We start from the raw sequence: 16,749 nt of genomic DNA, 5'->3' as shown, positions 1-16,749 counted from the left end.
ATGCAAGATTTATTTATGAATGACAACTAAATGTTTGCTATGCTGATATTTGGACCTGGAATAGAAATATTCAAGCCACTGTGTGGTGCACACACCTTGGATTTATAGAGAAAAACTATGGATCAGAAGCGCTACGGAGGGGAAAAGAGCCACAGGAGTAGAAGATTAAAGTGCAGAGAGGTAGGGGGCGGCAAGTTAAGGACTCTGGCAAAGTATCACTTCTGTGGTGTTTCTAAGGAAACAGCAGAGCAACACACATTCACGATCAGCTCAGATGAACTTACTGGCTCGTATCTGCGTGGTGAAGAGGAAACTAGAGTCACAGCACAGCATATAAGGTTATTACTCATCATTGACAAAGTATAATTATTTTGATATTTGAATTTAATGTCTTAATATTGTGTCGGTAATTTGGACTTTAGCTTAGTAGCTGTAGTTTGGGGTGATTGGTGAAAAACTTGTTGAGCACAAAAGAGGAGTCGGAGTAACTTGAGAGATAGCGGTCCTCTTCAACTTACTACCAAGCTGTTAATGTCAATAATAGATGAGTGTAATCAAGATCCAAAGATGCACAACTATATACATTTAGTAAAGGGAATTTGTTTTGTGGTGCATACAGATCATTTCGACCATTGTTTCATCTGTTACAGGGGAAAAAGTCACCAGGGGTACACAAGCAAACCAAAAGACGGTCACATGACCCTGTGAGAAAGTGAAAACATTCTTGTTTCCGTGGATACAGCTGGACCCAACTTGCGCCTGTACATTGCTAACTGCGTGAGAGAGTTAGCGTCTCTGAGGCAACTCCCAAGTTCAACCATCCGGTCAGACAGCAACCCGAGTAACAGGTGAGAAGGGATCCCGTGACGTGACGCATGAACACACACACATACTCACACACCTTCTTTTCGTATTTGAACGTTGACATGCTGCCTGTCACATCTCCCGTGGAAATATTGCTGTTGAGTGAGTTTAATTCACAGTAACAGAACCAATTAGCTCCTTTTTGCTAAATGCTAAAGGCAAAGGCTCAGAAGTTGGATGATACACTGACTTCTTCTGTGTGCTGTGATGGTTAGATCAGAGAATGAGAGTGCAGGGAGGAGCCTGTAGCTAAAGTCACTCGTTGGTGACTCCCACCCACCCCAGCATCTAATGTTCCCAGAGGCTTGATCAGAGTCACTGCACGCTGCGATAGGAGGTTAGGACCATGGTGAGTCAGAGCTCTGCATGTGTGTCATTTGATTATATTCTTTAATAGTAGTTTGAGGTTGTGGCAAACAAGAAACAACAAATACGATACAACTAACATAACAATATTGTGTCCAGACTTGTGACGATGTGGAAAGTGTATGGAGACACCGACTGCAGCGCTGTCAGAGGCGGCTAAAGGCCAAAGAGGATGAGATGGGTCGCCAGACCCAATACTTTGACAACTTGAAATGCCAACTCCACCACAAGCTCAGCCTGGCGAGGGACAGAGAGGAGAGCCTGCAGAAGCGCATCTACACTTTGGAAAAGCAGCTACTGGACATGACAGTGAGTGCGGCCACTGATGTCACAGCATTGAGTGCGGTCCGAATTGCGCCCAGGACCGAAATGCACTGGCAGGAGCCAGGTGCTAGAGAAGAGTGTGAAGGTGAAGAAGAGGCGAATGAAGGCAAAAGGAGGCAATGGCAGCCAAACAATGGAGGAGAAGGAGATGGAAGGCGGGAAGGGGACAAGGGAACAACTGAAAACGACAACAAACTGAACTCAAACGAGGTCAGGTTCCAAGGGTTCATCGTGACCCTGCAGGAGGATCTCAGGGTGCTGCTGGAGAGAGAGGAAAGCGGGGTGGCAGAACATAGGAGGCTGATAGAGCAGCTGCAGGAGGCACAGGAGAACAGCCTTTTCCTGTGCCGCAAGGTGGAGGAGATGAAGGTCGAGCTACAACAGCTGAATTTGTCTGAAAGTGCTCTGACTACGGAGGTGGAAGAGCTAAGAGTGGAAAACAACAGACTCAAACACGACCTTAAGGATTCGACTGAACAAACTCCCAGTCGGTCATCTGCTGATGTTTGCTCTGGTGCCTCTGACACTAATACAATTGCGCATCGTTCAGAAGGAAGCTCGGAAAAGGTGATTGTTTTTTTTTTTTTTTGTGTGTGATTTCTTTTTCACTACACATACTCACGAGGGTGAACATGTTTGGCTCAGCTAGGATTGAGTGTTGTTATTTGACACTAAATCCTTGTGTTCATCTGTACATCTGTCCTTTTTCCTTGGCGCGAGTTGGGGGTGAGCTCGAGCCTTTCCCAGCTGACTTTGGGCGGGAGGAGCGGTACCCCCTTGACTGGATGCCAGCCAATTGTAGGGCGTATATTGTATAGGCAACCAAGCATTCACACTCACATACTACATAGACAACGAAACGTTCATATTGACAGCTAAGGACAATTCAGAGTCTTCAATTAAACAAACATGCATGTTTTTGTGCAGTACCACTGTGACTGGGTGGTGCCCAGTCCACGGGGTACCCCACCTTCCATCCTAATTCAATAGGCTCCAGCTCAATGGTGAGCATAATGAGGGCGAACACTGTAGAAAATGGATGGATTGTTATTTAGGTAGATAGTTAGTTGGTATTTAGTTTGAACACTTTCCATATTGGCATATTAAAGCACAATTTGCTCCACTAATGTGTTGTTTTTGCCCCACAAGGTATTGGATTTGCACTATGCAGTTTCAGCTGTCCACCAGCAGGCTGCAGCAGCGACCTCCAAGAGTGCCCTGGAAGCTCCCACTATTACTGCCAAACTTGGTCCTCTGTATACGTCTCAAAATGGCTCTCCAAGAGTTTTTCCTCATCTCAGTCCCCAATCCCTCAATTTGGCTTCAGAGACGATAGAGGAGTGGGGCTTCCCCGGGGTCTTCAATGTGGAGGACACACACAGCGAAGAGTCGGAAGCCCTGAGGGAGGCATACAGGAGCTTAGGTTTCGGTGAGGACCTCGAGGGTCTCAGACAGCAATGTGAAGACCTGGAGGCTGCTCTTCAGCAATCAAAGCAACAGCTGCAGGCCATGGCTCAGGAGAACGCGCAACTCAAACTACAACTCGGGAGCCAAAGAGAAGAGAAGCAAAAGGTATTGTAGTGTCACATAGCGCATTGATCAAATGATATAACTGACATAACTAACAGTGCTGATTTAATTTTTGTTTTTTTTAAATTCAGTTTAGCGCAACACCGACTAGTAATGGGGCTGACGCTTGGCAATCATCTCCTGTCACCGACGACGACGGCCTTCTCCATGCCCTCAATCAGGAGAACCGAGCCTTGGCTCTCCGCATTGAGGAGCTGCTGGCTCACATTGAGCTCAATGAGGAAGAAATGAAGAGCGAGCAATCTCAGCTGAGGGCAAATATTTTGTGTCTGGAGGAAGACAAAGCCAAGCTGGAGCAGGAGACGCAAGAGCATGCTTGTCTTATCACAGAACTCACCAGAAAGACTGAGGATGATCTCAATACTATCATGGAGCTGCAGCAAAAGTTAGAAGAGCACGCGGGGTGTAATACACAAAAGAACGGCGGTGGGGATCAAGAAAACCACCTCGAAGAATGTTTGATAGAGAGTGTGGGAATAGAGCAAGACGGACTACAATTGATACCAAGCCAACCGCCAGAAAACAAGCGTGCGTTTTTAAAGCCTGTTTACAACGCACAAAGTCATCTGCTGGTGAAGTCACTTAGTGATCAAGTGGAGCAGCTCAACAAGTCCCTCCAGAGCCTGAAAGCCGAGCAAGGGCAGCTGTATGGCTGCGTGCTAACGCTCAGAAAGGAACAAAGGGAAGTCTCTCTGTCAGTCCGAACAAAGACTGAGGAGAAGCAGCACTTAACTCGGACAATTTGGGCCCTCAAAGAGGAGAAGGACGGGATCGCTCGATCTCTGGATGGTCTCAAGCAGGAGAGGGACCAAATAATCAGGGTGGTCAGTGGCATGAAGGATGTGCAAGTGCGTCTTTCAAAGTCTGTGAGTGTTCTGAAAGAAAAGAAACACAAGCTCACTGAGTCCTTTCCGGCCCTTGAAAGCGAAAAAGAGAAACTGTTAGCGTCGCTGTCAAGTGGAAAAGCGGACGTTAAACAATTGGAACGGGAGAAAGACCAATTAAGTCAGAGAGTGCAGGTTTTGAAACTGGAAACAGACAATCTAGCAGATTCTCTCCAAGAGTCCACAGATAAAAATCAACCATGCCATCATTTACAAGGAGACTATGATGGACTGCTAGAGTCAATTAACAGTTTGAAGGATAAAAAAGAAAGAACTGAACATTCAGTCGGCTGTTTGAAACAGGAGGAAGCACAGATAATGAAATTACTTCAGTCTCAAAGAGAACAAATAAGTGGCCAACAAACTGATCCTCACAGTCACACGCAATGCAACACATCTAACGATTGCATGTCAAACAGGATGAAGACTAAAGATGAAAACAAACACAATGGAACAAACTTCCTTGACAACACTAGACAGGTATCAAGAGATGACGCAATATTGCCTTGCGTGTGATTTCAGCATTTAACTAATGATAATGATCATTTATTCTCACAAAACGATTTGATGGACAACAGGAACCGAGTGAGCTGGTGAGGGAAATTGAAGTTGTCAGAGGAGAACTAAACAAGTCACAACAAGAACTGGACAAAAGACATGCAGAGGTCAGTGAAACATGTTCTCTCCTCGTACGCATCTAGATTTAATATTAACTTGTGTTTTTGTCTACATTCCATGTGGGCAGAGCACAGAGCGACACGTACAGTTGAGTCAGTCAGAGGTCAGAAGGCAAAATGCAGAAAGGAAAGCATCCCTAGCAGCTGATGAGGTTAAGAGACTGTCAGAGTTCATCAATCAAACAGACAAAATCTGGAAGGAAAATGGACACCTTACCATACAGGTAGCTACAGTGTACCATTTCTGATCTTCAATAAAAGTCATTTTATTCATTACCTGCAGTGAACTTGCATGCCCTGTCAGGCTTACACCATTTTTTTGTGATTGAAAAGCATTCCGTCCAGTTACAAAGCTCTGTCTGTAAGCCAAAACCGTTGGTTGTGTCTTGCAGGTGAAAGAATTGCAAGGCAAAGTGTCCGTTCTCGTCAAGGAAAAGGCTGCCACTCTGTCACTGAAGTCACAAATTGAAGACCAATACAACACCCTCACAGCTCAGCTCAAAGCCAAGGTGACAGTGTCGAAATATGTTTGCTTTGGCGATTCACATTTTCTATCCACTGGTCAAACCTGATGTGCGTCTGACCCCATAGACGGTGGCTCTAGAGGAGCTGAACTCCGAATATATTGCTCTAAAAAAGGGGCGGGGCAACAAAGATGACCTCAGCGACCTCATGTCCCTCCGCACACGTTACAATGAAGTCCGAGCCAAGGTGGGCAAATGTGTGCCGTGTGATTTTAGTCTCAATCTACTCTCCTATGCAGTGTATGACATAACAGTATTTGTTCCTGTTTGTAGTATGACACACTCCAGAAAACGAGGAGCCAGAATAATGTGGATGTAGTTCCTTTAAAGGTGAGGAAAGCTTTAACAGGAAGTACTTCTGTCATTACCTGATAATGATTGACGGATGTCTCATCCAATGGCAGGCCAAGCTTTCCTGCCTGGTGCTGAAATGTCAAGAGAGAAACACCTTCTTGGCACAGATGATGAAAGCTTTGCACAGACACAATGTTGTGGATTCTACACTGACGCAGCGGGCTGACGAGCTGCTCAGAGACACGGCACTGCTCGAGTACACTGCTGCATTCGCACCTGGAGGCTTTGCTAAGGGCCAGGGCTGTGGGCTCACTCGAAGCTTTGTTTCCAAATTCCACAACTACACAAGTGGACACACGCAGAATGGTTCCTACAAAGACTGCAGAGAACAGAAAGCAACAAAACAACCTGCTTTGGAAGAGTCAGCGACAAATGTGCCTAATTGCGGTTGTGATCTCATGTGTGTGGCAGCTGTAAAAAGGAAGCCAAATGCCACCTCACATTTGTCAACTGCGCAAGAGGACAACCGGGTGCCACCATCATTCGAACCTGTGAAAGAAGATCAGAGTGCCAAACAAACCATTGTAAGACCTCTAATAAGAAGGCCATTTCTTTCATAAAAATCTATTTAAAAACATTTCTTTGGCTCCATCTTGTTGCATCGTGGGACTTAGGAAGTATGTTGAATTTTTGTTATTCGTATTAAGAAACGTCAATGAAAGAACTTGATAGTGTTACTCTGCTCCGAGAATTACATTATTGACCAGTTTTTGTGTCCTTTAAGAAAATCACAAAGTGTTTTCTTTGTCTTTTACCACACAGCTTTCTCCCTCTGCCGCTGCACCTGAAAAAAAATCTCTGGAAATAAGACCAGAGACATTTCCGGGTCCGTCCAACGTGTGTGACTCAAGCAGGTCTATTCTGAGTCCTGCGCCTCCACCCTTGGTGGGACATGACCGTAAGAGCAGGAGACTGAGCACTCCTGAGAAGATCATCAACCTCCAAGAGCAGTTAGAGCAGACTTTGCTGGTAAGCTGAAGTGCAAGCGTTTCATCAGGTTGAATTGAGAAATATTGCCATTCCTTGTCTAATATGTTTGCTTCTGCTTTAATTCCAAGGCTGTGGTAGGCAGAGGAAGGGTAGAGCGTTCCAAAACAATGTCATTCTCAGCTCCTGCGTCCCCGAACCTGTCTTCTCAGAAAAGGTTGCAAAGCCTTTGTGTCATTGCTCCACCTAGTGGTCCCCTCTCAAGCACGGCCAAACACCCGCCGCCGGTGACAGCCCCACCGGTTAAGAAAAAACAGCCAACAACGCTTTTTAACGCAGTCACCGCGAGATGTGCCAACATGTCGCTCGCACCTCATTTGTTGGCGAACCGTCACTTTAAAGAAACCACATCCACCGCAAGCTCAGCTACAAACTCGATGATTAGCGCTGCTGCCTCAAGCAAAACCAACTCGACCTCAAGCAGTGACTCCAATATGCCAACGTCCCTTAAACCAAAAGGACCAATTTCTCCTGACGCAGCTCATGCTGAACATTCCACTTGCTCTCTTTTAATGACCTCCAAAACTACTGACTCTGGTGTCTTCATGTGTTCTGACACAAATCTCAAAAGCACTGCCTCGGACACAACTGCCCCGACTAAAGCGACTGCCCACAAAGCTGATGTTTTCAGCAGGGTAATAAAACCTAACGGTGCTGATCCTCCTGCATGCGACGGCCTAGAATTCACTACATTCAAGTCGCATTCCGCTCAACACTCCCCTGTGGGATCATGGAATAAGTCCCATGTTGCTCCACAGGAGATGAGACCTTCAAGACCCAAGCCTGGTAATATGACCGTGCACCCCACACTGGACTGAACCGTGAACAAAAGTGAAATGGTCATTTGTAGAGTGCCATATTTGTGAGGTGGACTACTTTATGGTTCATGGAGGAATGGTGAATACTAGTGTCATCTACTATGTGCTATAGTGACTCAAAATAACTTCCTTGATCCTCACCTTTTTATTAAAGAGTGCTGGGAAAAAAAATTAAGAGACCACTGCAAGAATAAACAATGAAACAAAAGAAAAGTAAGAGGACCTCAAAAGACAAAGATGCACTTTGGGGTGAATGCTGCTTGCCTAGCTTGTGACACAAGCATACAGGCGTTTACAGAAAATGACAAACATAAAATAAAGATTTGTTCACATGGCAACTGCTAATTTTGCAGTGGTCGGTTTCTTAATTTTTTTCAGAGCTGTTTAATTGGACATTAGAGTTGTATTCGCGTGTGTGTGTGTGCGCGTGTGGAAACCCTGTTAACTAATTAACCAAACAGCATATTAACTGTTCCAAAAAAATACACAATTTCATGGTCTAATAACAATGATCTCAGAAGTCGTCTAACGTTTTAACAAGATTTGTATAAAAATGAAGTTTAATAATTAAATGATGTTTAATATTAGTTCACAATTTGAAATTTTGATAATGCATGTTGAGTCAGAATATGCTCAAATACAGTCAAACATGAGTGTGTCTTTGTTTTGAGTGAATTCAATAAAGAGCAGATTTGGACATGGCAAAAAAAAAAAAAAACGAGGCAAAAAGGCAAATGTGTGTCATGTCTCAGGGGGGTGCACACATCTAAAGTAACATTTGTGACGGTTTGTGAAATCACTCCTAAAAACTATATCCAGTTGACTATATTGTTGGCATTTGTTACTTAGATACCATACTTCAAACGATGACATTTTCTGGGGACAGCCTGTACGGTATAAACTTGCTAAAGGCGATTCATGCTTGGTGGAGGTCATCTCAGGATTTCAGTATTTTTCTCCCCTTTAGTCAACTGTTCTGAATCTTTACACGAGCTTCATGTTATGAGAAAGAATGCACGGAAAATATCTAGGGCTTTGTGTACACTGTGATGATGTTGTCCTTGACGTGTGATCCTTTCTAGACACTCCAGCAGAGGTGCGCTCTGTGGACGTCATCAAACAAGTGGGTCAGAGCAGCCTCCTGATTGGCTGGGAAAGACCTCCTCTGGATGAGCTGGGCTGCAGTCGTGGCACATTTGTGTACGGTTACAGGGTAGGCGCAATAAACTTACGTCTGACAGAATCAGAGCCACTTCTTTACCTGTAACTGCACCTGTAAACTCATGCGCTTATCTTCAAGTATGAAGAATATGCGGGCTCCCTCTGGTGGTCTGTGAAAGAATAACGGAATTAAATGCTCAAACTGCATACTGTTACAGTGGATTATTATTATTATTATTTTAATCAAGTGCAGCACAGTTCAGTTGTATTTACTTTTTAAATATAATACATTTAAGTTTAAACACTTCTAAAAGTGTTTGTTTTTAAGCATTTATTTACTGTAAGCCCATTTCGCTGCCAGTTTCGTGACAGTTTTACCTGGTGAGGCAGGAGGTTTGTTGGGAGCTCGGAGGTTATAACCCCCTCCTACACATGCACACAAATGCAGGCGCACGTTTTTAAACTGTAAATATGTAGTGCATTTTAAAACGGAACCAACAACTGCTGTACACACCAGGGGCTGGCAAATCCGGTCCTCGGGGCCGGTATCATGCATGTTTTGTATGTCACCCTGCTACAACCCACCTGATTCAAATGATCAGGATCGTTATCCATCCCCTGCAGACCTTGCTGATTATATGATCATTTGAATCAGGTGTGTTGCTGCAGGGAGAGATGGAAAGCAGGCAGGATACTGGCCCTCGAGGACTGGACTTGCCCACCCCTGCTATACACCATGCATGCTTGCACTATGAATACTATGAAAGTTTCTAGAAATACAAAAAGAAATACTTGTAAACAACATATTTGACTCTTCTCAGGTATCAAGCATTTTTCTATGCAGAAGAAATCATATGAGTAAAATTAGGGAAGGCACTGTGCTCAGGAAAAGTAGAATAAACATTCATATTGGTTTTTATTTTGTTTTTAATTTAACCTTTATTTATCCGAATTGTTTTGATTTTGCTTCACTCGTATGTATAGTTTAAAAGCATTAATTTGATCAACAAAATTAAAATGTGGTCATGCGCCCTGAAACTAGGAGAAAAAAAAACATTTAGACTAGAAGGAATGTGTTTTGCGCTCTGTGTTTCAGCGTGTCACAATGTCCATACAGTGTGTTCTTTTGTTGCCTTGGACGACATTAAAATGTGTTGTTTTCAAAATATCGTTTAGTATAACGAAGCAGCAAGCGCTGCTGCGGTGCCTCAATAAACGGCCCATATCTAAAAATAACGTTAACTAGTTCTGCACAAATGTTGTCACACTTGACAGACCATTTAAACATATTAAACATAGACTATCATTGATATAATAGAGCTTACCTGACTGTGGTCTGTCTGGGAAAGTCAAGTCAAAATGCACTTGACTTCTTTATTTATTTTCTAAATACTTAATTGGCGGCACGGTGTGATGCAACCATTTCTTCTTGAAAGAAGCGGGGATCGTAGCGGGAGTAAATGCGAAACACACTTTTTATACACACTATGGAGACAATATCAGGAACATTTATAATAACATTTTGAATTTAGTTTTACTACATACACTGCCAATAATTGGTGGGGGGTGGGGTGAGGTGTGGATGGGGGGGGCTTACTGCGGTGGCAAGACATTTAGTTAAGGATGGCAGCTGCCACACCCTGCCACCCAGTAAATCCGCATATGGTCCAATTTGTATTTGACTTTTATGTGCAATACATTTTAATTGAATCATCATTGAAGTATTTTTTTTTTTTTTTTAATTTCCCTATATTTAGGCACAGCGTTAATCTCAAAACTGTGCAAAGTGTTACAGTGCGCGCAATATTAAATACATGTTAAGAAGTATCTTTTGAGTTGGTTCTTGGTGTAAAATGTCTGAGGACCACTGATCTAATGAGATTTCGAAATGCACAAGCATCACGATGCAATAATAGCCAGTTTTAAGACAGGTTTGTATCACAGTATGATTGAGTATGTCACCTCACGAATTCCTGCACTTTCAGGTGTTTGTGGATGGGGAATTCTACAAGTCTGTGATGAGCTCGGCATGCACCAAGGTGTGTGAATCACACAATGTTGTTGGTGGTTGTATTCAAATTGTTCCTTTCTTTGGGGGTGTGAATTCATCCATTATCCCAGTGCTCTGACTGATTCAAGATTTTGATTATAAGTCTTTTTAGTGCTACATCATCACTCCGTGTGCCAAATAACATCCCCTCTGTAAAAACTATTTTTTACAGTGTGTCCTGGAAAACGTGGAACTGAGTTTGCCAGTTGATATCGGCGTCCAAACGTTGGGCTCCAATGGGTTGACTTCAAACAGCGTACGCACTGTTTACATGCCTCCAGCTCGGACAGGTCACCTCTGAATCGCACTGTCCTGGCTTCATCATGTAAGGCTACAAATAAGCAAGAAAGATAGACCGTGCACACTTTTGTGTGATTCATAGATGTTTTAACTTGTCTGAAGAAACACAACAATATCTCTAAAGCCAGAACTGTATTGACTTTTAAATGCATAAGAAGTTAAAATCCGACTCAAAATTCCATTTTTAGTCTACTCTGCTGATCACAGCTTTCTTCAAACATTCAAGAATATTAGAGCGTATGTCAATGCAAGAATTGATTTATGATACCTGACGTTCTACAGAGGTAGCAATGCTCAGTTTTGATTTTGACGTCAAGAGTGCAATGTTCAAGTTTATCTTCGTATGTTAGCATATTGTGGAAAATTCTATTTATTTCAGTGGTTGAATTTAAAAAAGCAAAAAAGCATCATGTACAATCACTGCATGTTGTGTGAAATGTTTTATGATTGTATTTTTAATCATATAGATTATCTTACAAATAAACTCACTGCACTGGGATGACAGTGAATGAGTTAATGATAAATTACGGTTAACTGTTAACTAGACCGTTTAATATAACTAGCTGTAACAAAGTTGCTGTACATGATGAAGATTGAACATAAAACAATTGTTAAAACAAAAATAATAAACGCAAGAAGACTTGATGGCATTGTACATTGCAAAATGAAATTCCATTCAGTACACTTCAGCCCCTTGACATTCAACAATGAAGGGATAGATAGACAACATATAAAAGCAAGTTATTAAAACAATACAGTGAAGTAAAATACATAAACACAGATAATAATAACTAAAAGATAAGATAAGATAACTAAAATAAATCAGTAGAGGTAGCAGACAGTGCAGGAAGTTAACTGCAACGGTGCAGTGCACAGATGCAAAAATCCAAAATGGGGGAGTGCCTGAGCCAGTTTTTCCGTTTCTGAGGGCTGATGTGTGCGGGAGGGGGAAATGACGGCAGCCACAGCCCTAGGGAAAAAAAACGCTCTTCCTCAGTCTATTTGTTTTTGTTTACCTTCGTCCTGACGGCAGTGGCGAAAACAGTCTATGACCTGGGTGGGTGGCGTCTGTGGCGATGCTTTTGGCCTTACTCTGAAGGTGGGCAGCATAAGTCTGGCAGAGGACTTCCCACGCCCCCCCGGGCCGTTTTAACCACCCAGGTCAAGTCCTTCCTGTCTTAGCCGTGCAGCCGCTATACCAGACGGTCATGCCAAGACAGAAAATGCTTTGGAACCTCCTCTGTGTCTTAGACCAAAATCTCACCAACCTAAATCTCACAGTCCTTATGTTGCTGCCTGCCGTTCCACCATCAACCTGTTGGTGGCCTCAAGGTGTCAGCACCTTTGGTCAGACTCTCCAGAGTCGTGAGCGAAGTAGAGCTCCTTTCACGTTGACCTTTTGGTGTTCAGATGATCCAGTTTCATGTCCTCTCGCTTCACTGTAACATGTTGTGTGAAGATCTTAGTAAAAGTGAGAGAACAATAAAATTGAAACAACGGTTGTTAGTTCATCCATTGGCTCAGGTTATCAAGGGTGACTCCAAAGACGACCGTAGGTTTTAGAGAGATGTCTCACGAGGGGCTTCAGGCTTTACTTCTCAGCAGTAATGCTAAGTACAGCAGCTTATGCTTTTTTTAAAGGACTTTCGTTTTTTTATACAAAGTATTTTGACGTAAATTTCGACTTTAATGGTGAATTCTGACATACGTGGAAATTCGTCTTACATCGCCAGTGTAGGAACGGAACTCGTTTGTAAAATGAGGACTCCCTGTAATCAAATTAGAATATTAAATAAACGTTCAAAATAATCTTGAATATAGAAATTAGTCAGAAATTGTCCTTGTTTAATGAATCTGTACAATATTAGTTTCACTTTGAGTTGAACTAGCGAAATAAATCAACCATATAAAAATAGACTAATTTATTGGCACTCGCTTGTATTAATTATTGAGGTGTAGAGCTGTGTACTGACCATTATTTTTATGCTTCCTCTACTTGCAGCCCACAAAGAGCATCCTAGCATCGCAAGGGTGATGATGTCATCATATTGGACCAGCTCAGGTCAACTCACCAAAAATACTGTCACATGGTCTTGGCCGTCCAATGAGCATCTTGGGGACTTGCTGCTAGACGCTGGACCTCAAATTGATAAATTGAAGACCGAAAGCAAAGGTGCAGGATTCCTGCCACTGTTTGCGTGAACGCAGGTGACAACAAATGTCAGCGTATCTTATTGGAAGGGCCTTTTTGCACGGGAATACCACTTGATACATTTAACATTTTTGACATCCACTCAGTTAAATCCTCGAAAAAATGGATGACTTGCAAATTCCGAACATAATCAGCTAAGACTTACCAGGAGATGTTGGTGTCTACCGCACATGTTTACACTGTGGTCAACACAGACGGACATCATGTGTCTTAGTAATTCCCTGAAGACCTCTGCTGCTGGTGCTGCTGCTGCTGCCTCCCGACGCTGTGACGCTCATGAACCTTTTTTTTTGTTTTTTCCCCCTATGAAAGCGACACAAACTGCATCATGTGCCGACACGCTTCGACCTGAGGCTCTCACCTTCATTTTTACCCAACAAGCCAAATATGAGCGAGGACATTGAACTCCAAAGACTATTTTCTGGTGGACATGAAACAGAATCTATTTGAGTTTTTCAGTATTTTGCACAGAATCCTGTATAAAAGATTTAACCAGATGTCACATTTGCCCTCTACCTTCTTTGGGTCCTAAAATTGACATTACGGTACATGTTTTAGCCACTTCTATACGGGTGTAGATTAACCACGGTGTAGCAAATGTATTTTTCTATCAGCGATTGATATTGTTTAGCCGTTAACACCTTGCAGCTGTACAGAGAATAAATGTCAATGTCACTAAAGTGTGTGCAGCTTGATGCGAAAGGCCAACAATTACTGTGACTTGCGAGCAAAAATGGGAGATAGGAGAGCTATATATTGTGGCAGTGACCACTGCTCAACTCACTTCACAAGTAGCAGATTTCTAAAGAAAAAAAAAAAAAGGAGTGGAAAAGGAGGCTTAAATCTGTTTTTGCCAACCCCAATTGAAGTTTACTGTCAAACTAAACGTAATACTAAGAATTAAACATTGTGTATTCAAAACAGCCGCAAGCTTTGCCTTGTAAAAGTCCAATTAGCTTAATGCTAACAAATGCAAAATGCGGTGCTGTCAAAGAGTTATACTCGTAACCCTTCAAGCAACAGGTATTTCAACACAAATGGTGGAGAAACACAGCTAGAGAGACAATATAACGATACTCACAGGCACATATTCTTTATCTTTTGGGAGAAATGACTAACATTTGAGGCTTACTGAGATGCTGTGACCCGCTTCACTTATACCCGTATGTCTGTAGCAGACTGCCCCCAGATGGCCAGGCGTACACGTCAGAAGAAGCATCACATTGTCCATTGACTTGAAGCAAAAAATGTAGCAAAACCAGTTTGTTTTACATCGTATTAAATTGTCACTACTGTATATTTTTTTCAACTACAGTTTTATAGCCCGCTATTTAAAAAAAATTCTAATAAAATCACATTACCAACATTTTTTTTGGGGGCGGGGGGCTGGAACAGAGGCAACTCTGTAATTTAGTTGTAAATACTTTTTTCCATTTTAGCATGCTGATAAATAGTTTATACATGCTATGGGGTGCTAATAAATGGGAGGCGGGACGCATATAGTCCAGGTCTTAGTTTTGACACCTGATTTAAGGAATCAGACACTTACTGTGCAGTTACAATAGCAAACACTGGGTGGCAGCCCTGCAAACTAATGAGTGGGTACCACAGCAAATGATGTAATGGTGATAATTTTGAAAGCAAAACTTAGGGTAAAGATTTTTTCTTGTCTCTGCGGTCAGTGAAAAATGGATCCAACACCATGAAACGGAACAGACCCTCCGTTAAAAAAAAAAAAAAAAAAAAAAAAAAAAAAAAAAGGATCAGGGGCAAAATCTGCTTATGAATAACCTGCTGTGCTCGACACTTTTGGTGTGGTCAATGCTGATGCTCAGCAAGAATTGCTCCACCGGGTTTGTTAACTCAGGATGATGCGGAGGGTGCTTAGCTCACCGAAACTACTTCTACTTCTGTGACCTTTTTCTTCCTCAGATGCTCTTCAACTTCATCCTCTCACTAAATTCATCCAGCGCACACACGTGCAAAATCAAGTCAATCAATTCTAATCTAGTCTATCTAGTCTAATTTAATGTCTACTGCAATTTATTAAAATTCTGAAACAATCTTATGCGCTGAAAAAAGTTGGGCCTAAAATAACCCAAAGGGACTAACCCGCTACTTGGGTCAATTCAACCCAACCATCCTTTTGGGGTTGAGAAAATTTGTGTCAAACTGACCCAAGCAGCAGATCAGTCCTTTTTTTTTTTTTTTTTTTACCCGAATTGGTTTATTTTTGACCCAACTGTTTTTAGAGTGTAAACATCTGACCAATTCAGGGAAGCATAATACAAATATACATTTTTGTGCAACTTTTCATTTTAATTTATGACTAAAGGTGTGGAGATAAAATACAATTTGATAGACAATCCTTGTATGCTGCTATGTATATATATTTTTAATACGTACATTATTGTGTATTGAGGGACAAAGGGATTTTTGGATACCTTGACAGACACAAAAAAAATCTCTTAAATTATTCGTCAAATCTGCGGACAAAAGGGCATTCTAGGGATTAGCACACCTGCCTCATAGTTGTGGATTGGAATTTCGGCAGTCGGCTGATACTTAGTCAAAAAAAAAAAAATCAGGTTCCTTGAAGACTCTGAATTGCCCATTGTTGTGACTGTGAGTGGGAACGGTTGTTTGTGCCCTGCGATTGACGCCCTCTCACTCAGATGGGTTAGGCTCCAACTCACCTGGTACCCCAATGTAAGCATCTTTCTCCTTTAATTATGGCCTAAAGAAAGAAAAAAAAAGCCTGTATACCAACACTAATTTTGACAAGCGTCACATAAATCTCCTCATGCACCACCTGCATATGACAGAATCTTGTCTTTGTATTATTTACTTAGAAGTTAAAAAATATATATTTATGTTTTTTTTAAATAAAGGGCAGAAGTAACAAATTTACCAAAAGTGGAGATGTGGAATATTGGATATGCATGGGTGTAAGCTTTAAAACTCTTTGGGCTCTGCTGGTCATTTGTGTCCACCTCACTTAATTTATTATTATTATTTTTTAACACTTTAGATTTGTTAATGTAAATCTATTGAAGCTTACCAGTGGTGTGGATTTTTGTCTGATTTAGTTAGATTTACTATAGTATAAAATCGTACTACTTCACTCTTATCTTAGTTTTCAAAGAGGCGTTTAATGACTTACTGCGTTCCAATGAAGCAAATGAATGACACGGTTTAGATTATAAAAGACCCTTTAAAATGAATTAAGAGATTTGTGTCTAAATACATTAGCCTATCTACATACAAGACAATTGCTGACAATGCATGCAAAGACTGAGAACTACTGCATGTAGTACTCAGTGGTGGAGAAAGGCTGTTAAAATTAAAATGTTTTTCACCATCTCAGATGTCCAGATTTTTTTTGGGTGCAGCTAAAACAGGGACCATCTGGTACAATTTCAGCAGTTTAGCAGCAAGCAAGCATGCCTACAACCCCCCAAAAAATCATCTTACCTTGATTCCAGAATTTACAGAACATCTCTATGTTGTTACTCTATTTCAATTCCCCACTCCGCAGTGTTATGTATTTCCCATAATTCAGGCTACCGTCGTATGTTGGAATGCAAGGCTCAATGACGTGTGCCACCATTTTAAATAAACTATTGACTTCCCCTGAA

General features: G+C 41.9%; 1 protein-coding gene across 1 annotated transcript; it reads left to right on the top strand.

Moving 5' to 3' along the window:
* Positions 1-1,079: 1,079 nt before the first annotated feature.
* Positions 1,080-13,791, top strand: LOC147151853 (uncharacterized). The gene is made up of 16 exons (XM_086019877.1): positions 1,080-1,213; positions 1,330-2,121; positions 2,704-3,126; positions 3,216-4,508; positions 4,607-4,693; positions 4,774-4,929; positions 5,098-5,214; positions 5,297-5,416; positions 5,503-5,559; positions 5,634-6,107; positions 6,346-6,552; positions 6,642-7,356; positions 8,471-8,601; positions 10,535-10,588; positions 10,772-10,924; positions 12,902-13,791. The coding sequence occupies exons 1-15, from the start codon at positions 1,211-1,213 to the stop codon at positions 10,898-10,900; spliced, it is 4,758 nt and encodes a 1,585-aa protein (XP_085876003.1). The 5' UTR covers positions 1,080-1,210; the 3' UTR covers positions 10,901-10,924; positions 12,902-13,791.
* Positions 13,792-16,749: the final 2,958 nt, after the last annotated feature.

Source organism: Filicampus tigris, chromosome 2 (assembly GCF_054856515.1).
Source record: "Filicampus tigris isolate MCC_2025a chromosome 2, RoL_Ftig_1.0, whole genome shotgun sequence".
Lineage (NCBI taxonomy): Eukaryota > Metazoa > Chordata > Actinopteri > Syngnathiformes > Syngnathidae > Filicampus > Filicampus tigris.
This window is presented reverse-complemented; position numbering and strand designations above follow the sequence as displayed.